The sequence below is a fragment of the Patella vulgata genome, chromosome 5, assembly GCF_932274485.2.
Source record: "Patella vulgata chromosome 5, xgPatVulg1.2, whole genome shotgun sequence".
Taxonomy (NCBI): Eukaryota; Metazoa; Mollusca; class Gastropoda; family Patellidae; genus Patella; species Patella vulgata.
In genome coordinates this window covers 3719335-3740224 of record NC_065883.2, presented here as the reverse complement: position 1 = coordinate 3740224, position 20890 = coordinate 3719335, and the positions used below count along the sequence as shown (strand labels likewise).

At 36.9% G+C, this 20890-nt stretch overlaps 1 protein-coding gene across 4 annotated transcripts in view; it reads right to left on the bottom strand.

Moving 5' to 3' along the window:
* Window positions 1-20890, bottom strand: part of LOC126822586 (NGFI-A-binding protein 1) — an 87680-nt gene that overhangs the window by 5980 nt on the left and 60810 nt on the right. For 3 of the 4 annotated variants that reach the window (XM_050551551.2, XM_050551548.2, XM_050551550.2), the window contains 8 exons: window positions 17530-17762; window positions 15430-15603; window positions 13028-13147; window positions 12207-12340; window positions 5848-5892; window positions 3287-3362; window positions 1902-2098; window positions 1203-1246 (listed from right to left, as the gene is read on the bottom strand). In XM_050551551.2, the coding sequence (XP_050407508.2) occupies window positions 1203-1246; window positions 1902-2098; window positions 3287-3362; window positions 5848-5892; window positions 12207-12340; window positions 13028-13147; window positions 15430-15603; window positions 17530-17762 (1023 nt within the window). The remainder of the gene's footprint in view (window positions 1-1202; window positions 1247-1901; window positions 2099-3286; window positions 3363-5847; window positions 5893-12206; window positions 12341-13027; window positions 13148-15429; window positions 15604-17529; window positions 17763-20890) is intronic. The other variant, XM_050551549.2, reaches the window with a different exon arrangement.

The following is a 20890-nucleotide window of genomic DNA, read 5'->3' as shown; positions in this document are numbered from 1 at the left end:
GTCCTGTGTACAAATTGGTGTGCTCTTAAAAAAGCGCTTGACAGTTTGGTCAAAGTTTCTCTCGTAGCCCACTGTATGGTGTATGCCTGTCTTAATTAGCCCACTTGGCGGAGATAAGTCGGACGATAAACCCCATATCCTCAAAAGTAATGGGGTTCAGCGTCAAATTCAATTTTTGTTTCATTTCTGTGCAACTGTGCTTATAGGTGGCAGCCACATCCCACATTGGTTTAGTCAGTATGGCTTATTAACTATGATGTGTCCTGGGTTCGAGGACCCGTGCTGGCCAAAATAAATTTCTCAAGATTTTCAAACCTGGTTTCCCATAAGGAGAGTCTGGCAAATCAAAATGTCTAGTCCCTCAGTGCTGCGTGTTAAAGATCCCTCATAGCACACTACTTGATGTATGCTCGTCTTTATTAAACATACATTATGCAAGCTAAATCTACATATTGCAGGTCTTTCTTTAGGCCTTAAATATTATATAAACTATTAATTAGACACTTACTAACATGAAAAGACCTTAATCAACTCTCAATGTCATCGGATTTCTCCGATATTCTAGCCATATTTTGATTTAAGCTAAAAATGGAGGAGCGAGTCTTAGCTTCGAAAAACCAGTACGATGGTTGAAAATATTGCAGACGTCTTGTCAAACCTTCAAAGACTAATATCTCCGCTCGCAAAAGAGTACTTTGAATGAAATTTTCAAATTATTCATTTTACATGATCTATTTTCGAACTATTATAGCAAGAATGGCTTGTTCTTTATCTAAATCTTACATAATGTATCTTTAACTTTGTTTTATCAGCAATGTACACCATTAAAGCCAAGCTTACACTAGTGATGTGTATACTTTACACAACATAGTCATGGAAACGCTAGCTACTCGGGTGTCTTACCCTGGTGATCATAAAGTCTGTGTACTTTGACTAATTTTTACCAACTTTGAATATGAGTGTAATTTTGGACTGAAGGCACTATACTTCACTCACGTATACATGTGCAACTAGTTTCGACCAATAAAATGGCTTATCACTGCGTAGTCAAGGCATGTGGATACCTACACCAAATTTGTACATTCTAGCTCACTTTGTGTCCTAAAAAATGTCACAGACAGAAAGATGAACTCCTTTTTACAGTCCCTAACAGTTTTCTTTGAAAGGCAGGGGACAATAATGTGTAACAATTTTAAACGTACCTTCACCATCATAACCTAATTCACCGTTTCTTTTCATTAAATATCTGAAATAAACAAACATATTATTGTTGTTTATATATCAGTAATAAGCACAAAGTAATTCGAAATAAGAGTTAGACACTGTCAAAGCAAAGTTTCCCTCATAGCACACAGCATAGAGCTTGCCTAGTCTGCACAGCATAGCACACAGCTTGCCTAGTCTGCACAGCATAGCACACAGCATAGCGCTTGCCTAGTCTGCACAGCATAGCACACAGTATAGTGCTTGTCTAGTCGACACAGCATAGCACACAGCATAGCGCTTGTCTAGTCGGCACAGAAAAGTAGGATGTTCGTCAGTATTTCATTTCTTTCAAACCAGGCCCGTAACTGGGGCGGGTGGGGGGGGGCTTTGCAGAAAGTTTCGCACGCCCTGTGAGAAAATGGTCGACCATTAAATACATAGATATACATTATCGGTCAATTTTACAGCACCCATGAGAACACTTCTATCTTATTTAATTCAAAGTTATTTTAAACTGACCATACCATCTTCATTAGCCCAATCGGCGCGATATAGGAAGACATTTGGAAAACAGACCATACTATTTTCTTCGGTCCAGTTGGCACAGTATCGAAAGACATTTTTAAAACTGACCATACCATCTTCATTAGCCCAGTCGGTGTGTTATAGGAAGACATTTTTAAAACAGATCATACCTTTTCTGTCTGCGTATTATTTCACTCTGTTCTTTCATCAAGTACATTTGTTGCGTTTTACACGAATCCATCTCGGCTTTTAATTTCTGTAGTCTGTCTACGTCTCCTGATTCCTGTGTTTCCTCAATTTCTCTCTCAACTTTATTCACTTGACTTTTCAGTTTGAGAAATTCTGTATTAATGGCGGTCAGTCTCTCCTGGGAACAAAAACACATCAAATAAATAGAGAGAGAGAGATAGAGAGAGAGAGAGAGAGAGAGAGAGAGAGGGTTTAACCTCCACTCACAAACTAGGTCATTTCGAGTCTGATTCAAATTATTTCAATAATTTCCTTGCGTGTAGGGAACTTTCAGGGTGGGAGGAAACCGAAGGACTCAAGAGAAAACCCACGAGGTTGGACAAGCAACCTTGTCACTATAACCGGGAAATTAAAACCACACCAGCTGACTCAATGACAGACCTTATGATACAATGCGCACGCTAACCATTCGGCCATCCAACCCCCAATCACATAAAACAATAATCCATAACATAATATCTATTCACATGATTTGATGTTTATTGTTTATTGCTTGTAATGTCGTCTGTGTATCTTGTCTGTTATGTCCACAGTTTGGTCTTTTTGAGGTTAGAAGTTTCTCGGATTAAATGATTTTTGTGTTTCCATGGCAACTTATTTGACTTTTATTAGTTTTTGTTATCTATATTGGGTAAGATGTTGATGATCAAGTCGTCTTGCTGTATTTTATATTCATATTAGTCAATTGCCCTTAACGTCCCCTCGACACAAACTAGGTCATTTTGGGACTAACATATGGTTCAATTTTATTTCAATAATTCAGATGCATGTAGGGTTCTTTAGCAGTGGGAGGAAGCTGGAGGACAGGCGACCACTACTCTTTGTAACGTACAAGCTGCGAATCGAAACAAATCCACTTGAATCAATGACAGACCTTATGATCTAAACGTTATGCATAGGGGTCTTTAGCAGTTGGAGGACACCGGAGGGATGGAGAGAGAGAAATGGGTTTTAACGTCCACTCGACACAAACTAGGTCATTTCTGGACTAACATATGGTTTTTAAATTTTATTTCAATAATTCGCTTGTGCGTAGGGGTCTTTAGCAGTGGGAGGAAACCGGAGGACCCGGAGAAAACCCACGAGGTTGGACAGGCGACCCTACTCCTTGTCACGTACAACCAGGGATTCGAAACCACGCCAGTCGACTCAATGACAGACTTTATGATACAGCGCGCGCATGCTAACCATTCAGCAATCCAACCCCCCGGACATCCGAGGACCCAGCTACAAAAAACATGCAGTTGTCTCGTACAAGCTGTGAATCGAAACCAATCCACTTGATCTAAAGGGACAATGAAATTACCTCTCTCTGTAATCTATCGTATTCTGATTGTTTCGGGGACATACTGTCGGGTTTTAACTTCTTTATATCGGCTCCCCTGAAAATATAAAATATAAATAATGTTATTCAACGTAAATAATAACAAAATGGAGTACAAGAAATCTCCATGGAAACTCTAGGATGAATACAGTGTGCAGCCCTTTCCAAAACATTAAATTCTGAAAGGAAAAGAACAAACTACATAACTGTAAGCATAGTCTGAACTTTAATCCCAGTTATCCTTAAAATCTGCTGTGGTCCCACTTGAAAATGTAACATACACTCTGGAAAGAATGAAACCAAATACATTTCTCAATTATCTCCCTTGGACTAAGAATTAAGATTTTTGGGATGCTCATTGTCAGTCACGAATATCCTGAATTGACATGGAGCGGTGTGGAAGTCAGTTCTGTCACACTTCTGCCAGTCCCAACAACTGAGAGAGAGAGAGAAAAATGGGGTTTACCGTCCACTCGACACAAACTAGGTAATTTCGGGACTAACATATGTTTCAATTTTATTTCAATAATCTGATTGCGCTAGGGGTCTTTAACACTGGGAGGAAACCGGAGGACCCAGGAAAAAACCCACGTGGTTGGACAGGCGACCCTATTCCTTGTCATATATAAGCAGGGAACCGAAGCCACCTGACTCAGTGATTGACCTTATGAAACCAGTAGACTACCCAACGCCCCAACCCAACGCCCCCACCCAACTGTGACTGAATTCCGCCAATTTGGAATGTTACAGACTGACAAACGAGCATCCCTCTGTATTTCGTTTAGTTTCAGGAAGCTAGAATCTGGATGAAGAAGACGATTGCAAGAAACACAAGCACACAGCAAAACAAAAATCGAACACAAAAAAAAATCAGCATTACTTCGGAACTTAAACAATAATATATATTTGGATAGAAACATTAACTTCAAATTAAATACAAGAAAAATGCATTTATGAAGTTCAATGTTTAAATTTGATGTCCTTTTAAAACAAAATTGATGCTTTTATAACCCTTATTATAAATTTGTACGAAAAACAAATTAAACAATAAACCCCTGTCCTGGCTTGTCAACCAATAATTTACAAATATAAAAATAGTGAATTCTGTAAAATATGAAATATTGTCATGGATAGATAAATGTAGAATTAACCCTTTATATAACCAGAGAAAGAGAGAGAAAGAGAGATGGGGTTTAACATCCACTTGACACAAACTAGGTCATTTTGGGACTAACACATGGTTCAATTTTATTTCAATAATTCACCTGCGCGTAGGGGTCTTTAGCAGTGGGAGGAAATCGGAGGACCCGGAGAAAACCCACAAGGTTGGATAGGCGACCCTACTCCTTGTCACATACAACTGGGGAATTGAAACCACGCCAGTTGACTCAATGGCAGGCCTTATGATAAGCGTGCAATTGCTAACCATTCAGCCATCCAACCTCCCGTGAATAACCAGTTCCCATATCATTTTAAAATTTGTCTCAAGAACAACCAGTTCCTGCAGTGGGGCCGTCAGAACCAAAGGGGGCTAGGAGTGTTGAAGCCCCCCCCCCCCCCAATATCTTTGTAAATAAAGAATGAAATTGAACCATTTTTTTAATGGATAATGTTTTTAGAGATTGAACTCAACTGAAATGAAAATAAAATGGAGTTTAACGTCCTACTGTTCTGCTAAAGGAAACGGGCATACGCCATACAGTGTGCTATGAGGGCAATAATTGCCCAGGCAGCGGCACTATGGCCTACTCTTATATAGAATTCCAACTGCCAAAGTATCTTTTATGTGCATTCCAATGTATACATGGGACTTCGGTTTTTCGTCCTATCCGAACAACTAGACAGCTGTCCTTGTCAGGCCCTCTGTCCTGCACCACTAACAAGGGGAACCACGTCGGATCACTGAAATGACGATCAGATACATTTGGTTTGCTCAAGGATTACAACATTTTACATACATCATTATTCAGACTAACTACAATTAATGTCTACAATGAAATTAAAAAAACGTAATTCAACAAAAATCTGTTTTGAATTCAATTAAAAAGCAGTTTGCATTGATTTTATTTGTTCCATCAAATAAGAAATTAACATTAACATTCTAATAAAAAACTTGGAACATGACAATAATTGAACAAGAGAGAGTACGGTTAATTAGAAATAAATAGAAACAACAAAATAGATCAAAATAATCCATCAAAAAATACAGATTTATTTTAAACCAAAAACTGAAAAAAAAAATTAACTTCCAGTTTCTTTTTAGCCGAAAAAGAGGAAAATAGATCAAAATAACCAAACGAAACCATTATCTGGCTTCTCATATAAAAATACATATCTTATTTTAAAATCAAAACAGAAAAATTTATTATTTTAGCCGAAAAAGAGAAAAAAAACAACAAAGTAAACAATTAGCTGGATTCTCAAAAAACAGAAAAATTAATTTCCATTTTTTTTTTTTAAAAACTTTAGCCGAAAAAGACAGAGATAGAGAAACAATAATGATACAAAAGTACATTGATAAATAATTAATATTATCCGCTTACATTTTTGTGGTGGCTTCATTGAATCCATTCTCGTAAGATTTCAACCTAGATACAAAAGTTTACAAATAACATATTCGTTTAAAAACAGCCATATCTGTCTTAACGTTATCAACAAACAGTTGAACAAAAAAAAATTGGAATTTTCAATAACGTAAGCCTCAATTCTTAGAACTGAAATAATTCTTTCTGGTCAATCGGATTAAAATACAGAGCTATATTTCGTTTTGTTTTTTTATACTTCCGATGGCCTCTAATACATGAAGATCTCACCAGTTGTAGTGGAAGGTTGCGTTAGGGGTCGTAAGGGCGACTTTTGACCCTATGACGTCAGACATTTGATTAATCAATCAATGTTGATGTTTCTAGTGGTTTACCCACAGTTCCATGCACCTCACGCCAAAAACTCGCCGTAACAGATCGTTTCATTGGCTAATCCCTTACATCAATAAGAACGCGGGTTATATAACAACTCTTTCAGATCCTAGTGTAGTAAAGACAAGTAAAACGAAATTTTGAAGTATAAAAAAACCAAACGAAATAGGATCTGTGTTTTAATCAGATTGAATACAACTACAAGCTCAGGAGTGGACGCCAACGGCTGGCGTCCGGATCCATTTATCTGATTTACTTGCAATGTTTGTTCATCCTATTGTCCGTGCGCTCGTCTTACTATTGGGTTTTGTTTGTGTGGTGTGCGGTCATCCTGCACTTACTAATACAATCATATCAGTTAATTCAACATGAACTGTGTCAGGGGTGAGGTGGGGACGTGGAGATAGGTTTTGTGGGTGGGGGGGGGCGTGGAGGGGTTCCAAGGAATTTAAGTCTAATTTCTATAAGAATTAGACGTCACCTGCATCGGCGTGGGTGTCAAATTTACATGGGCTTGGACGTAATAGCTTGTAAGTACTTTCCACCCTACTGGACACATCAAGACATGGAGGGGTGGGGTGTGGTGGGAACATGGAGGGGATAGGTGTGGTGAGTGGGGGGTGGAAGGGTTTAAATCTAATTTCCTGTTATACAAACTCCGAAATCTTGAAAAGGGTTAAACAAATTTGACTCAGCGTATTATAAGAAATCAAAATGGAACATGGTCCAATGTCTCTCTAACAATTTCCCTGGGTTGATCATAGTTATCTATATGGTAACGACTCAACGCCTAATCTGTCAAGGGATCTTTTATGTGCACTAACGATGGGAACAAGGGGTTAAGGGATCTTTCATGCAATTTATAAACAATCGACACAAATTCCTTGTGAACCCTGTAACCACGCCATCTGCAGTCCAAGAGTTTCTTTCTAAAATCTACCTTTTTGGATAAAATCCCCCCTCAATCGCCAAGTTTCGAGCATGAGCTAGGGCAGTCTTACTATTTCTAGGACACTCGACACAAACTAGGTCATATCGGGACTAACATAAGCTATGATTTTATTTCAATAACTCACTTATGAGTAGGGTTCTGTAACAGTGGGAGGAAACCGGACGACCCGGAGAAAACCCACGAGGTTGGACAGACGACCCTATTCCTTGTCATGTACAACCGGGGAATCGAAACCACGCCAGCTGACTCAATGACAGACCTTATGATCCAAGCACATGTGTTAGACCACCCCCTTGTTTAATAAGAGAAAATACCTCACAAATAAAACCAATTGTTTGAATAGTAAAAATACAGGTAGATTTTAAACAGAAACTCGGTGAGTGTCATGGGAGCCTTATTCAAGAAACCTGAACTACAATGTAGTAAGAATACAATCTTTTCATTGGTTAGGATTTAAAACCACTCTCATCTCTCAACCAATGAAATGACTTTATTCTTAAAATATTTCCTTGAACCTGATCACATAATAGTAGAATTATCAAATCATGAAAACATGTGTAAATACAGAATATATACATAATTAATACATTTTACAAAATAATAATTTTATTTCTAAATCTACTGACAAAGAAATCATGCACATGCCAATTAACTCATAAGTAAGAAAAAAACAAATAAAGAATGTCCCATAATGCCGGGTTTAAAATGAAATGAAACGGAGGTTAACATCCTAAGGATGATGATGAGCATACTTTAGACATTTTGCCCAGACAGCGGCATTCCCGTCTACTTTTAATCAAATTCCAACGCGCGCAAGAGTTTCGTTTATTTGAACTCTGACGAGATCAACGAAATGTTTAACGTCCTACTGTTCTGCTCCGAACTGGGCTAATGAAGATGGGCATACGCCATACAGTGCGCTGTGAGGGAAATTTTGCCCGGACAGCGGCACTACGGCCTACTCTTATATTGAATTCCAACTGTCAAGGGATCTTTTACGTGCACGCCAATGTATACATGGGACCTCAGTTTTTCGTACCATCTGAACGATTAGACAGCTGTCCTTGTCAGGCCCTCCATCCTGTATCACTGACAAGGGGGAGCCCCGCCGGAAAATCTGGATGAACTTTCTCGGCCAATGCAGGGATCGAACACCCGACCTCCAGCCTAGCGAGCCAGCGTCTTACCCACATAGCCACAGTGATTCCCCCGACGCAATCAACAGGTCCAATCTAGGCAAACAACTAAACAATTTATTCCTTGCCAGGCCCCGAACCACGGACATGATTGAAACCGAGAAATCCTGATTATAGAATTGGCGTCATATTCACTGAGCTAATGTGCTTTCGAATTAACACAAGATGATTGTTATTCCCCCTGAAATGTTCAAGACCGATCCGCTATAAGCAGGTCGTTTCAGGACTAACTTTAGGTATATGATACGATGAAAGCACGCACGTTTGGGCGGACGACGCTCAAATCCTTGTTCGATCACATGAAAACTCAATCTCCCAACTGAACTAATTAACCGTCTGTTGACATCCAAGGCCGAAGATTACGATGTATTAAATACTATTTAGACCATATTTAAATGTCTGCTTACATCAACATCAGGATATTATCTAACCCAAATATCTGTACATTAAGATGTAATGGATACTTTTAGGGCCTATTTTTGATTATGTATATTTCTTCTTAACATTTCCATAATCTTGTTGTTTATTTATGATTACATTGTCACTTTGTAAAGTGCCCCTGAACATGTTATATGAAAGGGTGCTCTATATATGCTGTAAATATGCTTACATCAAAATCAGGGATTCCTTAAACATACCTTATGGGAGATTAGATAAAGAGCTGGCAGATCTCACTATAATAGTTAAAAACTACATAATGTAAAGGGAATTTGCTGAAAATTTCAGTTAAATTGATCCACTCTGAACCGCGATTTTAGAGATTGAATTTTCGACCTAGCCTCGATCATCATTACTAAAGTCGGTACAATAAAAAACATAGTCTTGATTATCCATTTCATGATTAAATCAGGAATTGACGTCGAACAGCAAATAGGAACCTAATTCATTAAACATCGCAGGGATAAGTTAATAAATGTCTAATTAATAATTTAGATAACATTTCAGGCCTAAAGAAAGACCTGTAATAGGCAGCTTTAGTTCTTCCATAATGTATGTTTAACCCAAATTCTTGTTATAATGCAATATACTTTTTTTTTTACTCGTGTACATATCTGTTGACATCTATCACAGTAGATTAACTAACCCTAACCCATATTTGATAATAATTAAAATAATAAACATAACGCTTCCTATCTATTTTGTGTTATAACCATATATATATAAAGATTAGAAAAAATAACAAATGCATCAATTTTGTTAAAGGACATGCCAACAATATTTAAATAATATGATTCTAGAAAGCAGAATCTGTTTGTTTCGAGAAACAGAAATAAAACACTGAACAGACTAGATAGTATTAAACAAAAGAATTAAGAGTTACATATTTAATAATAGAGAGGTTCCGCAACCAGTATGAACTACGAACACGGCTTTGTACTCTTACTTTGTTTTTGACAGATTTTCATTTACGAAGTACGATGTTTAGTTCCACAGTATATCGCCGACTGTCGAAAAAAAACAAATTTCACAGACCGAAAATATGCCCAAAATCAGAACAACTTTGACGCTGATCAACCTTCCACTGAATTGTTCAAGCTTTCCATAAATCAGCAAAAATACGAATTTCATCTACAAATCTGCGACAAAATCACGATTTTGTACTTCGTTTTTTAACCACCAACTTGTCCCAATTTCTTTGTAGAAAATGGACGAACCGAACGTTGCTTATGTCAATGACACCACATGGAGTAATGACGTTGGCACAAAAATACTTCATAGTTCAGAGTTTGTACTGCCTGCAGAACCTCACTAATTAAAATTAAAAAGAAAAGCTATATGTATATAAATATATAGACCACATTCAAGCTAACCATAATTAAATTAAAAAAAAACTAAATTGTTTTTCTGTCATCCACAAATTGTAATGATCTTTTAAAGGCATTTAGTAACTGGATAGAGCAATAAACCATAACACACACTTATGGAAAAAAACAATTGCTGATTTATTTAGGCAACATTTGCTTGAAAACTTTGAGAGATTACTCTTCAAAATGTCGCCTAAATAAATCAGTAATTGTTAGGCGACTTGCTTGAAAACGTTGAGAGAATACTCTTCAAAACATCGCCCAAATAAATCAGTAATTGTTCTTCCATAAGTATGTGTTATAGTTTATTACAAATTGTAATATAAAATATTTGACCGAGAATTTATTTTACTATTGAGATGGGGTTCATTTCGGGACTAACACATGGTTCAATTTTATTTCAATAATTCGCTTGCTTGTAGGGGTCTTTTTATCAGTGGGAGGAAACCGGAGAAAACCCATGAGGTTGGACAGGTGACTCTACTCCTTGTCACATTCAAGCGGGCAATAAAATCCAACCACTTAACTCCATGACAGACTATGCGTTTTCATGTGTACACGTTAAACCACTAGACATCCTAATCCCATCACCAAAGGAATAAAAATATAACAATTTCTTCTTTTCAAGCACGACGTTAAGTTTCATTCCTCTCCTTTTTTTGTTATGAATGTGCGGAACTTTCCTTTCACTTAAACAGCAGGTGACAGAAAACAATTTTTTTTTTTTTTGGTTTTTAATTGTGAACTATCTAAAAATATGTACCAGAAAGATGTATTTCAACCTCACTCAACTTTCATTAATAATTTCATTTATTGGTAGCAAATGAAGTTCTAAGAATTAAAATCTCAAAATAGAAAGTTTCAACATCCCAGCCCAAAAAACCCCTCAGATATTGTAACGCAGAAGTCACGCTATGACAAGAACCTAACATTGTCAGTGCAGCAGTGGCTTGCTAAGCCGAGTATGCTGGATCGTAAAGGCTGTCCGGCACATTTTAGCACATATGACGTGGATGTGGATTGTGGATTAGGACCTGCAGATCTCGTCCAATAGATGTAAACAGAGCTAGTGCTACCCCTAACTCTAACCCTGGACCAAGCCTAACCTTTAACGCACAATCTCCAATCTAGCCTTCTCCTTGCTAACCCTAACCCTGGACCAAGCGTAACCCTTAATACACAATCTGCATATGACCCGGAGGTCACAGGTTTGATCCTGGTGTTGACTGAGAAAGTCTCTCAAGATTGTCTGGATTGGTTTCCCCTTGTCAGTGGTGTCGAAGGGTATCTCGGGTACTTGTCAATGATGTCAAAGGGTATCCAGGGGACTTGTCTGTGGTGTCGAAGGGTATCCAGGGGACTTGTCAATGGTGCCGACGGTTACCCCGCGGACTTGTCAGTGGTGTCAAAGGGTATCCCGGGGACTTGTCAGTGGTGTCGAAGGGTATCCCGGGGACTTGTCAGTGGTGTCGAAGGGTATCCCAGGGACTTGTCAGTGGTGTCGAAGGGTATCCAGGGGACTTGTCAGTGGTGTCGAACGGTATCATGGGTACTTGTCAGTGGTGTTGAAGGGTATCCCGGGGACTTGTCAGTGGTGTCGAACGGTATCCCGGGGACTTGTCAGTGGTGTCGAACGGTATCATGGGTACTTGTCAGTGGTGTTGAAGGGTATCCCGGGGACTTGTCAGTGGTGTCGAACGGTATCATGGGTACTTGTCAGTGGTGTCGAAGGGTATCCCGGGGACTTGTCTGTGGTGTCAAAGGGTATCCCAGTGACTTGTCTGTGGTGTCAAAGGGTATCCCGGGGACTTGTCAGTGGTGTCAAAGGGTATCCCGAGTACTTGTCAGTGGTGTCAAAGGGTATCCCGAGTACTTGTCTTAACCGACAACAACCCCATCGGACTTACTTAAGACCAGGTAGTCTCATGGAAGTAATATTACCTCTTTTGTTGATTAATCGTGAACAGATTCAGATATAAATCTTTCTGGTACACCTTATCTATAGAATAAATAAACTCGTTTTTGCAGACTCACCTGGAATGACCTTTGGAATACTGATAGCCACTGTTTCGTACAACTTGTCGCGCCAAGGGGAATAAATCTTCTCTCCTTGTCAACAACGATGGCATATACCGACACAGCTGAGCAGAGGCTTCATTTACAGACATCTGAAGAAAAACATCAAGGAAATGAAATGAAATGGGGTTAATCTAATTAAAAAACAGATCTTATTTCGTTTAGTTTTTTATAGTTCAAAAGCCGCTCATATGACCTATAGCGCCACCTTCCACTACAACCGGTCAGATCTTCATGTGATCTAGGCCATTAAAAGTATAAAAAAATCGAACTGAAATATAGATCTGTATAGAGTTCAAATGTCCAAGAAAATTGCAAAAATGCTTTACTGTGTCATTGGAGAATAACATGTCTTCAGGAGAGAGAGAGAGAGAGAGAGAGAGAGAGAGATGGGGTTTAACATCCACAAGACAAAAACCTGATCATTTCGGAACTAACATATAGTTTAATTTTATTCCAATAATATACTTGAGCATAGGGATCTTTAGCAGAGGGAGGAACCTGGAGGACCCGGAGAAAACCCAAGACGTTGGACAGGCGACCCTACTCCTTGTCAAGTACAACCGGGAAATCGAAACCAGTTGACTCAATGACAGATCTTATGATACAACGTGAACATGCTAATTAATCAACCATCCAATCCGCCTCCGAAAAGATTGGGTAATCCCTGAAAAGCTGCGAAAAAGTTGCTCATCAGGCACCTTCTTTTTGGGGGGGGGGGGGGTTAATGGAAACGATCCCATTACATTTTTGATGTTAGGGAAGTTTATTATACATACTTCGTGTAGAGACATTGGTCTATCGTTTTTACGCTTGGAATCAAATCTACCATATATGGCAGCATATTTACGTAGTTCCTCCATTCGATTCGGATCATCTTCCGGTAACAACATCACTGCCTGCAAAATAACAAAAATCAAATGTCAGAATTATACTCTTATGTGCTCGCTAATATGTATACGGGACCCCAGAGAAAACCCATGAGGTTGGACAGGCGACTCTACTCCTTGTCACGTACAATCGAGGAATCGAAACCAATGACAGATCTTGTGATGCAACGCGCACACATTGACCATTTGGTCAAACAAAACAGAAAGTTCATCCAGAAATCTGACATGTCAAATATTCCAAATGACGCCAGATGCCGGACTGACGACATTATACTTCATATCAAGTCTGAATAAAATGAAATGAAATGAAATGGAGTTTAACGTCTTACTGTTCTGCTCCTAACATTGGCTAATGAAGATGGGCATACGCCATACAGTGTGCTATGAGGGAAATTTTGACAAGACAAACAACTCGACAGTTGTCCTTGTCAGACCCTCCGTCCTGCACCACTGACAAGGGAGAACCACGCCGGAAAATCCCAATGAACTGTCTCGGCCAATGCAGGTATCGAACACACGACCCAAATCTGAATCAAAATAAAGACCAAAAAAATCCAAAATCATTTGAATAACATTTGCGTACATGTGTTTTCTTGAGGAAGTACGTTTTTACGAACCGTTAAATACTATAAAAGATAGTTTTAACCACTTAAATCTGGACATACATAAAAAAAAAAAAGAAAAGTCCAGCAGAAAAAACAATCTCTTTATACTTTTTTCTTTTAGAAATATAAAAATAGATAATGTTTTGTTTTATTTAAGAAATAATCAAAAAGATATTTAATACAACATAAATAAAAACCACAGTTTATTCTCTAATTTAAATTAAACACATTAAATTGAAAATGATTTATTTCTCTCCATTACATGTTTAAAAAATATGTCCCTAATCACCTTAAGATATTAAGACTTTAAATCAGAAAGAAGAATTTGAAGATTAAAATATAATCTAAAAAACATTACGAATGGATTCTAGTGATTTCAGTTTTAATTTATAAGCCATTAAAACAGAAAACTTCTTCCTGGTTAATTCTCTCAGCTAGCTCCATCGACCATCAGCAAAAACAAAATTTTAAAATTACAATATTTACAGAAAATTCAGTCTCTATGGTCACTGATTAATATTCTTTTTACCAAATTTGATATTCCTTTGTGGGTGATCTCAACATTTCGAAATTAAAGGTTGGTTTGTGTGGGTTAAATTCCTCGTTCCGTCGTGAGTGATATCGTTTGAGTCATGTCTGAGAGGTACTAACCCCAACAACAGCCTCTAACGCAACTGCAAGACTCGGCAATAAGGCCACGGTTAATTAATTGTCAGTTTCTCATGACCTGGGAAACAAACAATTAATTAACCGCGGCAATAATTAAATTACCAGACCAATGTTTAGCAGTGTTGTTTATTTAGGAAAAGTGAGAAAATATATATGTTTTCAAGTCTCAAGGGAGGTAACTCTAGTCTACAGCACTTGCTGTCAATTTGAAAGATTATGAAAATCAGGATTTTTTGATAAATCTGCAGAACAGATGAAAAAGCAAAGAAAACTTGCGAAGTAACCAAGTTGGAATTGAAATTATTTTTTAAAAAGCAATACCAAACACAAAGATACAGACTCAAAGAAAATTTGTTTTTCTTTGCGAGAAGACGTTAATTTGAAATTAACGTCACAAAGAATTATCTCGGGAACAAAGAATGTGCAGAAAAAACAGGAAGTAATATCGCAGATTTCTTTGAAAACAAATATTTAACATTGTTTTTGTAGCACTACAAGATGAAGAATACGTATATCCGGAAAAAAAGTTGTCGAAAATGATTTTGAAAGTCAAAAGAAAATAATTATATAAAATTTTGAAATAAAGGATATGATTTTTTAATTACAAAAATTGAAATAAAATGACAAAACAGTTTTTAAAGTTAGATCAGAATAATACTTTTGATTCGTTTTCTTCAAAATTTTTGGAAATGAGAGAGAGAGAGAGGAGAGAAATGGGGTTTAACGTCCACTCGACACAAACTAGGTCATTTCGGGACTAACATATGGTTTAATTTTATTTACATAATTCGCTTGCGCGGAGGGGTCTTTAGCAGTGGGAGGAAACCAGAGGCCTGGAGAAAATCCACGAGGTTGGACAAATGACCCCACGACCCCACTACTTGTCACGTACAACCAGGGAATCGAAACCACATCAGCTGACTCAATGACAGACCTTATGATACAACATGCACACGCTAACCATTCGACCATCCAACCCCCTGGAATTTAAAAAGAAAATTTAAAAATAAACAATACCTGTATTTCTCTATTAATTTGTTTCTTCAAATTTAAATCTTTTGGTTCATAATTTGTCATTTCCTTGGCAAATTTGGCGGCAGCATCAGCGATAGCGTTGATTTGACTTTCTACGAGAACTGGAGTCATCATGGGTGACAGGGAGGAGAGATTGGGTAATGGAGGGAGATGTGACTGAAAAGTTAAATGACAATTAAACATGCATTATGCCAGAGAGCTAAATCTTCCTACTGCAGGTCTTTCTTTAGGCCTGAAATGTTATATAAATTATTAATTAGGCATTAATTAACATGAAAAGACCTTAATCAACTCTCGATGTCATCTTGTGTGTCAGATTTTCTCTGGATTTGAATCTGATTTGCTGCTCAATGCTCATTGATGATTAAATCAAAAAATGGATAATCGAGACTATGTTTTTTATCGTAACAACTTTAGTAATGATGATCGAGGCTAGACCTAAAATTCAAACGCGTTCTGTTTAATGTGAGGGATTAGCCAATGAAACGGTCTGTTACGGCGAGTCTTTGGCGTGAGTTGCACGAAATAATTGGTAATCCACTAGTAACATCAATGCTGATTGATTAATTAAATGTCTGATGTCATAGGGTCAAAAGCTGCTCGTATGACTTCTGATGCAACCTTTCACTTCAATCTGTAAGATCTTCATGTAGTAGATGCCATAGAAAGTATAAAAAAACGAAACGAAATATAGATGTGTATTTTAATCAGGATGATTGAAAATAAACCAACGAGTCGTTTTGTTGTGTCCCCACCAGACATAAATAAACCAACGAGTCGTTTTGATGTTTCCCTACCAGGCATAAATAAACCAACGAGTCGCTTTGATGTGTCCCTACCAGACATAAATAAACCAACGAGTCGTTTTGATGTTTCCCTACCAGGCATAAATAAACCAACGAGTCGCTTTGATGTGTCCCTACCAGACATAAATAAACCAACGAGTCGTTTTGATGTGTCCCTACCAGACATAAATGAACCAACGAGTCGTTTTGATGTGTCCCTACCAGACATAAATAAACCAACGAGTCGTTTGATGTGTCCCTACCAGACATAAATAAACCAACGAGTCGCTTTGATGTGTCCCTACCAGACATAAATAAACCAACGAGTCGTTTTGATGTGTCCCTACCAGACATAAATAAACCAACGAGTCGTTTTGATGTGTCCCTACCAGACATAAATAAACCAACGAGTCGTTTTGATGTGTCCCTACCAGACATAAATAAACCAACGAGTCGTTTTGATGTTTCCCTACCAGACATAAATAAACCAACGAGTCGTTTTGATGTGTCCCTACCAGACATAAATAAACCAACGAGTCGTTTGATGTGTCCCTACCAGACATAAATAAACCAACGAGTCGCTTTGATGTGTCCCTACCAGACATAAATAAACCAACGAGTCGCTTTGATGTGTCCCTACCAGGCATAAATAAACCAACGAGTCGCTTTGATGTGTCCCTACCAGACATAAATAAACCAACGAGTCGTTTTGATGTGTCCCTACCAGGCATAAATAAACCAACGAGTCGTTTTGATGTGTCCCTACCAGACATAAATAAACCAACGAGTCGTTTGATGTGTCCCTACCAGACATAAATAAACCAACGAGTCGCTTTGATGTGTCCCTACCAGACATAAATAAACCAACGAGTCGTTTTGATGTTTCCCTACCAGACATAAATAAACCAACGAGTCGTTTTGATGTGTCCCTACCAGACATAAATAAACCAACGAGTCGTTTGATGTGTCCCTACCAGACATAAATAAACCAACGAGTCGTTTTGATGTGTCCCTACCAGACATAAATAAACCAACGAGTCGTTTTGATGTGTCCCTACCAGACATAAATAAACCAACGAGTCGTTTTGATGTTTCCCTACCAGGCATAAATAAACCAACGAGTCGCTTTGATGTGTCCCTACCAGACATAAATAAACCAACGAGTCGCTTTGATGTGTCCCTACCAGACATAAATAAACCAACGAGTCGTTTTGATGTGTCCCTACCAGACATAAATAAACCAACGAGTCGTTTTGATGTGTCCCTACCAGACATAAATAATTCATCATTTACTTACCGATAAAATAGAATCTTTTTGATCCGTTTGTGGGGATGACGAGGAGGGGCTGACAGCATTCCCTTGACTAGCTGGACTTATACTACGGGGTGTGGGGTTCCAAGTAGGGGCGTTGACTACCGAGTTGGGTGTCGTGGAATGTAATTGGTAATTCATGGCTTGGTCCCTCATGACGGCTGTAATGCTACCAGCAGCAGGTGGCTGGTTGGTGGAAGTTGTGTTCTGGAAACTACCTGCAAATACAAGAATATTCATTTTACAACTAAATAACCATTTTAGGACATTTGAGATGAAGTAAGAATTTAAGGAGTCTTTTGCCTGTATATCATTGGCCTCACCTGCACATGCTAACGATAATTGGACTCCACTTTGGTAGTTCATTATTCTGTATAAATATGGTTCCCAGTATTGTGATTGTGAAGACAGATTGTATAATATATTACAGGTGTGTATAATATATTACAGGAGTGTATAATATATTACAGGTGTGTATCATAGTGCATAATATATTACAGGTATCTAGTGTATAATATATTACAGTTGTGTATTATAGTGTATAATATATTACAGGTATGTATAATATATTGCAAGTGTGTATCATAGCATATAATATATTACAGGTATGTAGTGTACAATATATTACAGGTGTGTATAATATATTACAGATATGTATTATATATTACAGGTGTGTATAATATATTACAGGTATGTGTATCATAGTTTACAACATATTACCAGTATCTAACCATCTAACAAACACAGGTATCTAATATTGATCTTCATCGTGACATGAAAACAAAGATCGTAAAACACTAAAACTTCCGAAATTAAACTTTATGAATCTTGAGTAAAACATCCACTAAAAAAAAATACGGTTTCCAAAGTTTGAACAGATAATTATTTGAAGAAATTTGTGCTAGTCTGTACAATCAAGTTATCTGCTCTACCTGGCAAACACTATACCACACAGCAAATAATTTCAACATATTTTTTTAAATTTTGTAAATCATCTACGATTCAAAAAAATATTTTACGTTTTTCTTGTTTTGTGGACCAAGTAACACATGCATATTACAAAAGTTTTTCATTCAACTATAAAGGAAATGATAACTCAACTAAAGAGAACTTTTTAAAACAATAGCAAAAATAAAATTACTTATATTTAAAGAGAATTTTAAAAATGAATTAAATTTTAAATCCAAAAATGAAACAAAATGTTTTTTAAAAATAACATTTCTTACAATTACAGCAAATTTTAAAAAAAACAATTAAAAAATCAATATATATTTTTTTTCAAATAGAATCTATTCAAAAATCAAAATTTTAAAAAATATCCAAAAATGAAACCAAATGTTTTTTAAAATACCACAATTAAAATTTCTTACATTTACAGCGAATTTAAAAAAAAAAACAATTGAAAAACATTTCAAAAATCAATATAATTTTTTTTATAAATATCTAAATTCAAAATTAAAACAAAAAATATCCAAAATTAAAACTTTTTTAAAATATTTAAATTTAAAAAAAAAATATCCAAAAATGAAAATGTCTACCATACAAGTAAAGCTAACAAAATAATAGTTTTTGAAAGTAACCAAAAAAATTTACGCAGGATATGAGTCAGACAAGCAAGACAGGTTGACAACTGAATGTGAATAGCTGAATTTATCTCTCTGGGCTACATTCACGTTTTTCTTCTCAAATACGCTTCTTTTTCTACCCTAACTAAAATCTATGCTGATATTATTTTAAAAACGAACTTTAACAGGAAGTAAAACTTGAAAACTATGATATAACAACAACAAGTTAACAGTTTTCACTTCATTTTCTGACATTTATACAAGGAAAAATACAATTTTTTAAAAATTCATAAAATATTCATAATTACAAAGCTATTGTTGTATTCTAACCAAAAAAAACCTGAATAAATTTAAAACAATATGAACGAGTAACATTGTTATTTTGTGGTCCCTAAACATGATTAAAGGCCTGTCTTCTTTAGAAATGAAATGAAATGAAACGAAATGGGATTTAACGTCCTACTGTTTTGCTCCGATTGGGCTAACGTAGACAGTGTGTTATGAGGGAAATTTTGCCCAGACAGCGGCACTACGGCCTACTCTTATATCAAATTAAAACTGCCAATGGGTCTTTTACGTGCACGCCAATGTGTACATGGGACCTCGTTTTCTTTGTCCCATCCGAACAACTAGACAGTTGTCCTTGTCAGGCCCTTCGTCCTGCATCACTGACAAGGGGAAACCACACCGGAAAATCTGGATGAACTTTCTCGGCCAATGCAGGGATCAAACACGCGCCTTACCCACATAGCCACCATGGCTCTCCGTCTTCATTAGCCCAGAATAGAATAGTAGGACATTAAAGATCATTTGGGAGAGAATTTTGCTAAAGCTGCGGATCGTAATTTGAAGAATTGTTAATCCTTACAAACTTTAATATTGTGGAAGTTGAATCTTTTACAACTGCTAAACAATGCCATGCAAGATATGCCCACATTTTTTAATACATGCCCACATTTTTCAATACATGGATGGAGTATAGGGAAAATCAAAGGCTTAATCCATTCTTTGTCCACATGGATGGAGTATAGGGAAAATGAAAGGCTTAATCCATTCTTTGTCCACATGGATGGAGTATAGGGAAAATGAAAGGCTTAATCCATTCTTTGTCCACATGGATGGAGTATAGGGAAAATGAAAGGCTTAATCCATTCTTTGTCCACATGGATGGAGTATAGGGAAAATGAAAGGCTTAATCCATTCTTTGTCCCAATTAATGCTTCACATCGACTGTTAAAATCTGTGCTAATACAGTATTAAGAGGAACCAAAATCTTTGGGATAAAAACTTATATTTTAAAGTGGAAATTGCAAATTTTCTAAGAAAGTCAAAACATAATTATTTCTATGTCTTTTGCTCAATAGGTTGTCAACTCACAATTATACGATCATAGGTGTCATTCCCACACTTACACATCTTTACACTGGAAATAATAACAAAATTACCTCCCAATTACCTCCCTTGTTTCTATTCTCCACCATGGAGTAGCGATATTCAAACGTTTGAAAATGAAGAGGAAAATGATATTTTTGCCAATTTCTCAGCTGGCAATAGTGAATTATAAGATTAATAGGATTATTCTTTAACAAGGTAGGACTGTTTATGGATACCATCTATTTTCAGGCTTTATTTTGATAAATTTTAAAAATCTAACTAAAAAATTTGCAATTTCCGCTTTAAGTTTCATCAAAAAGTTGAATCTCTATGGTTCAATTCCATCGAGTTCTTACAAACATATGATGAATTGAAAATTGGAAAACATTCGACTTCCTCTGGCGACA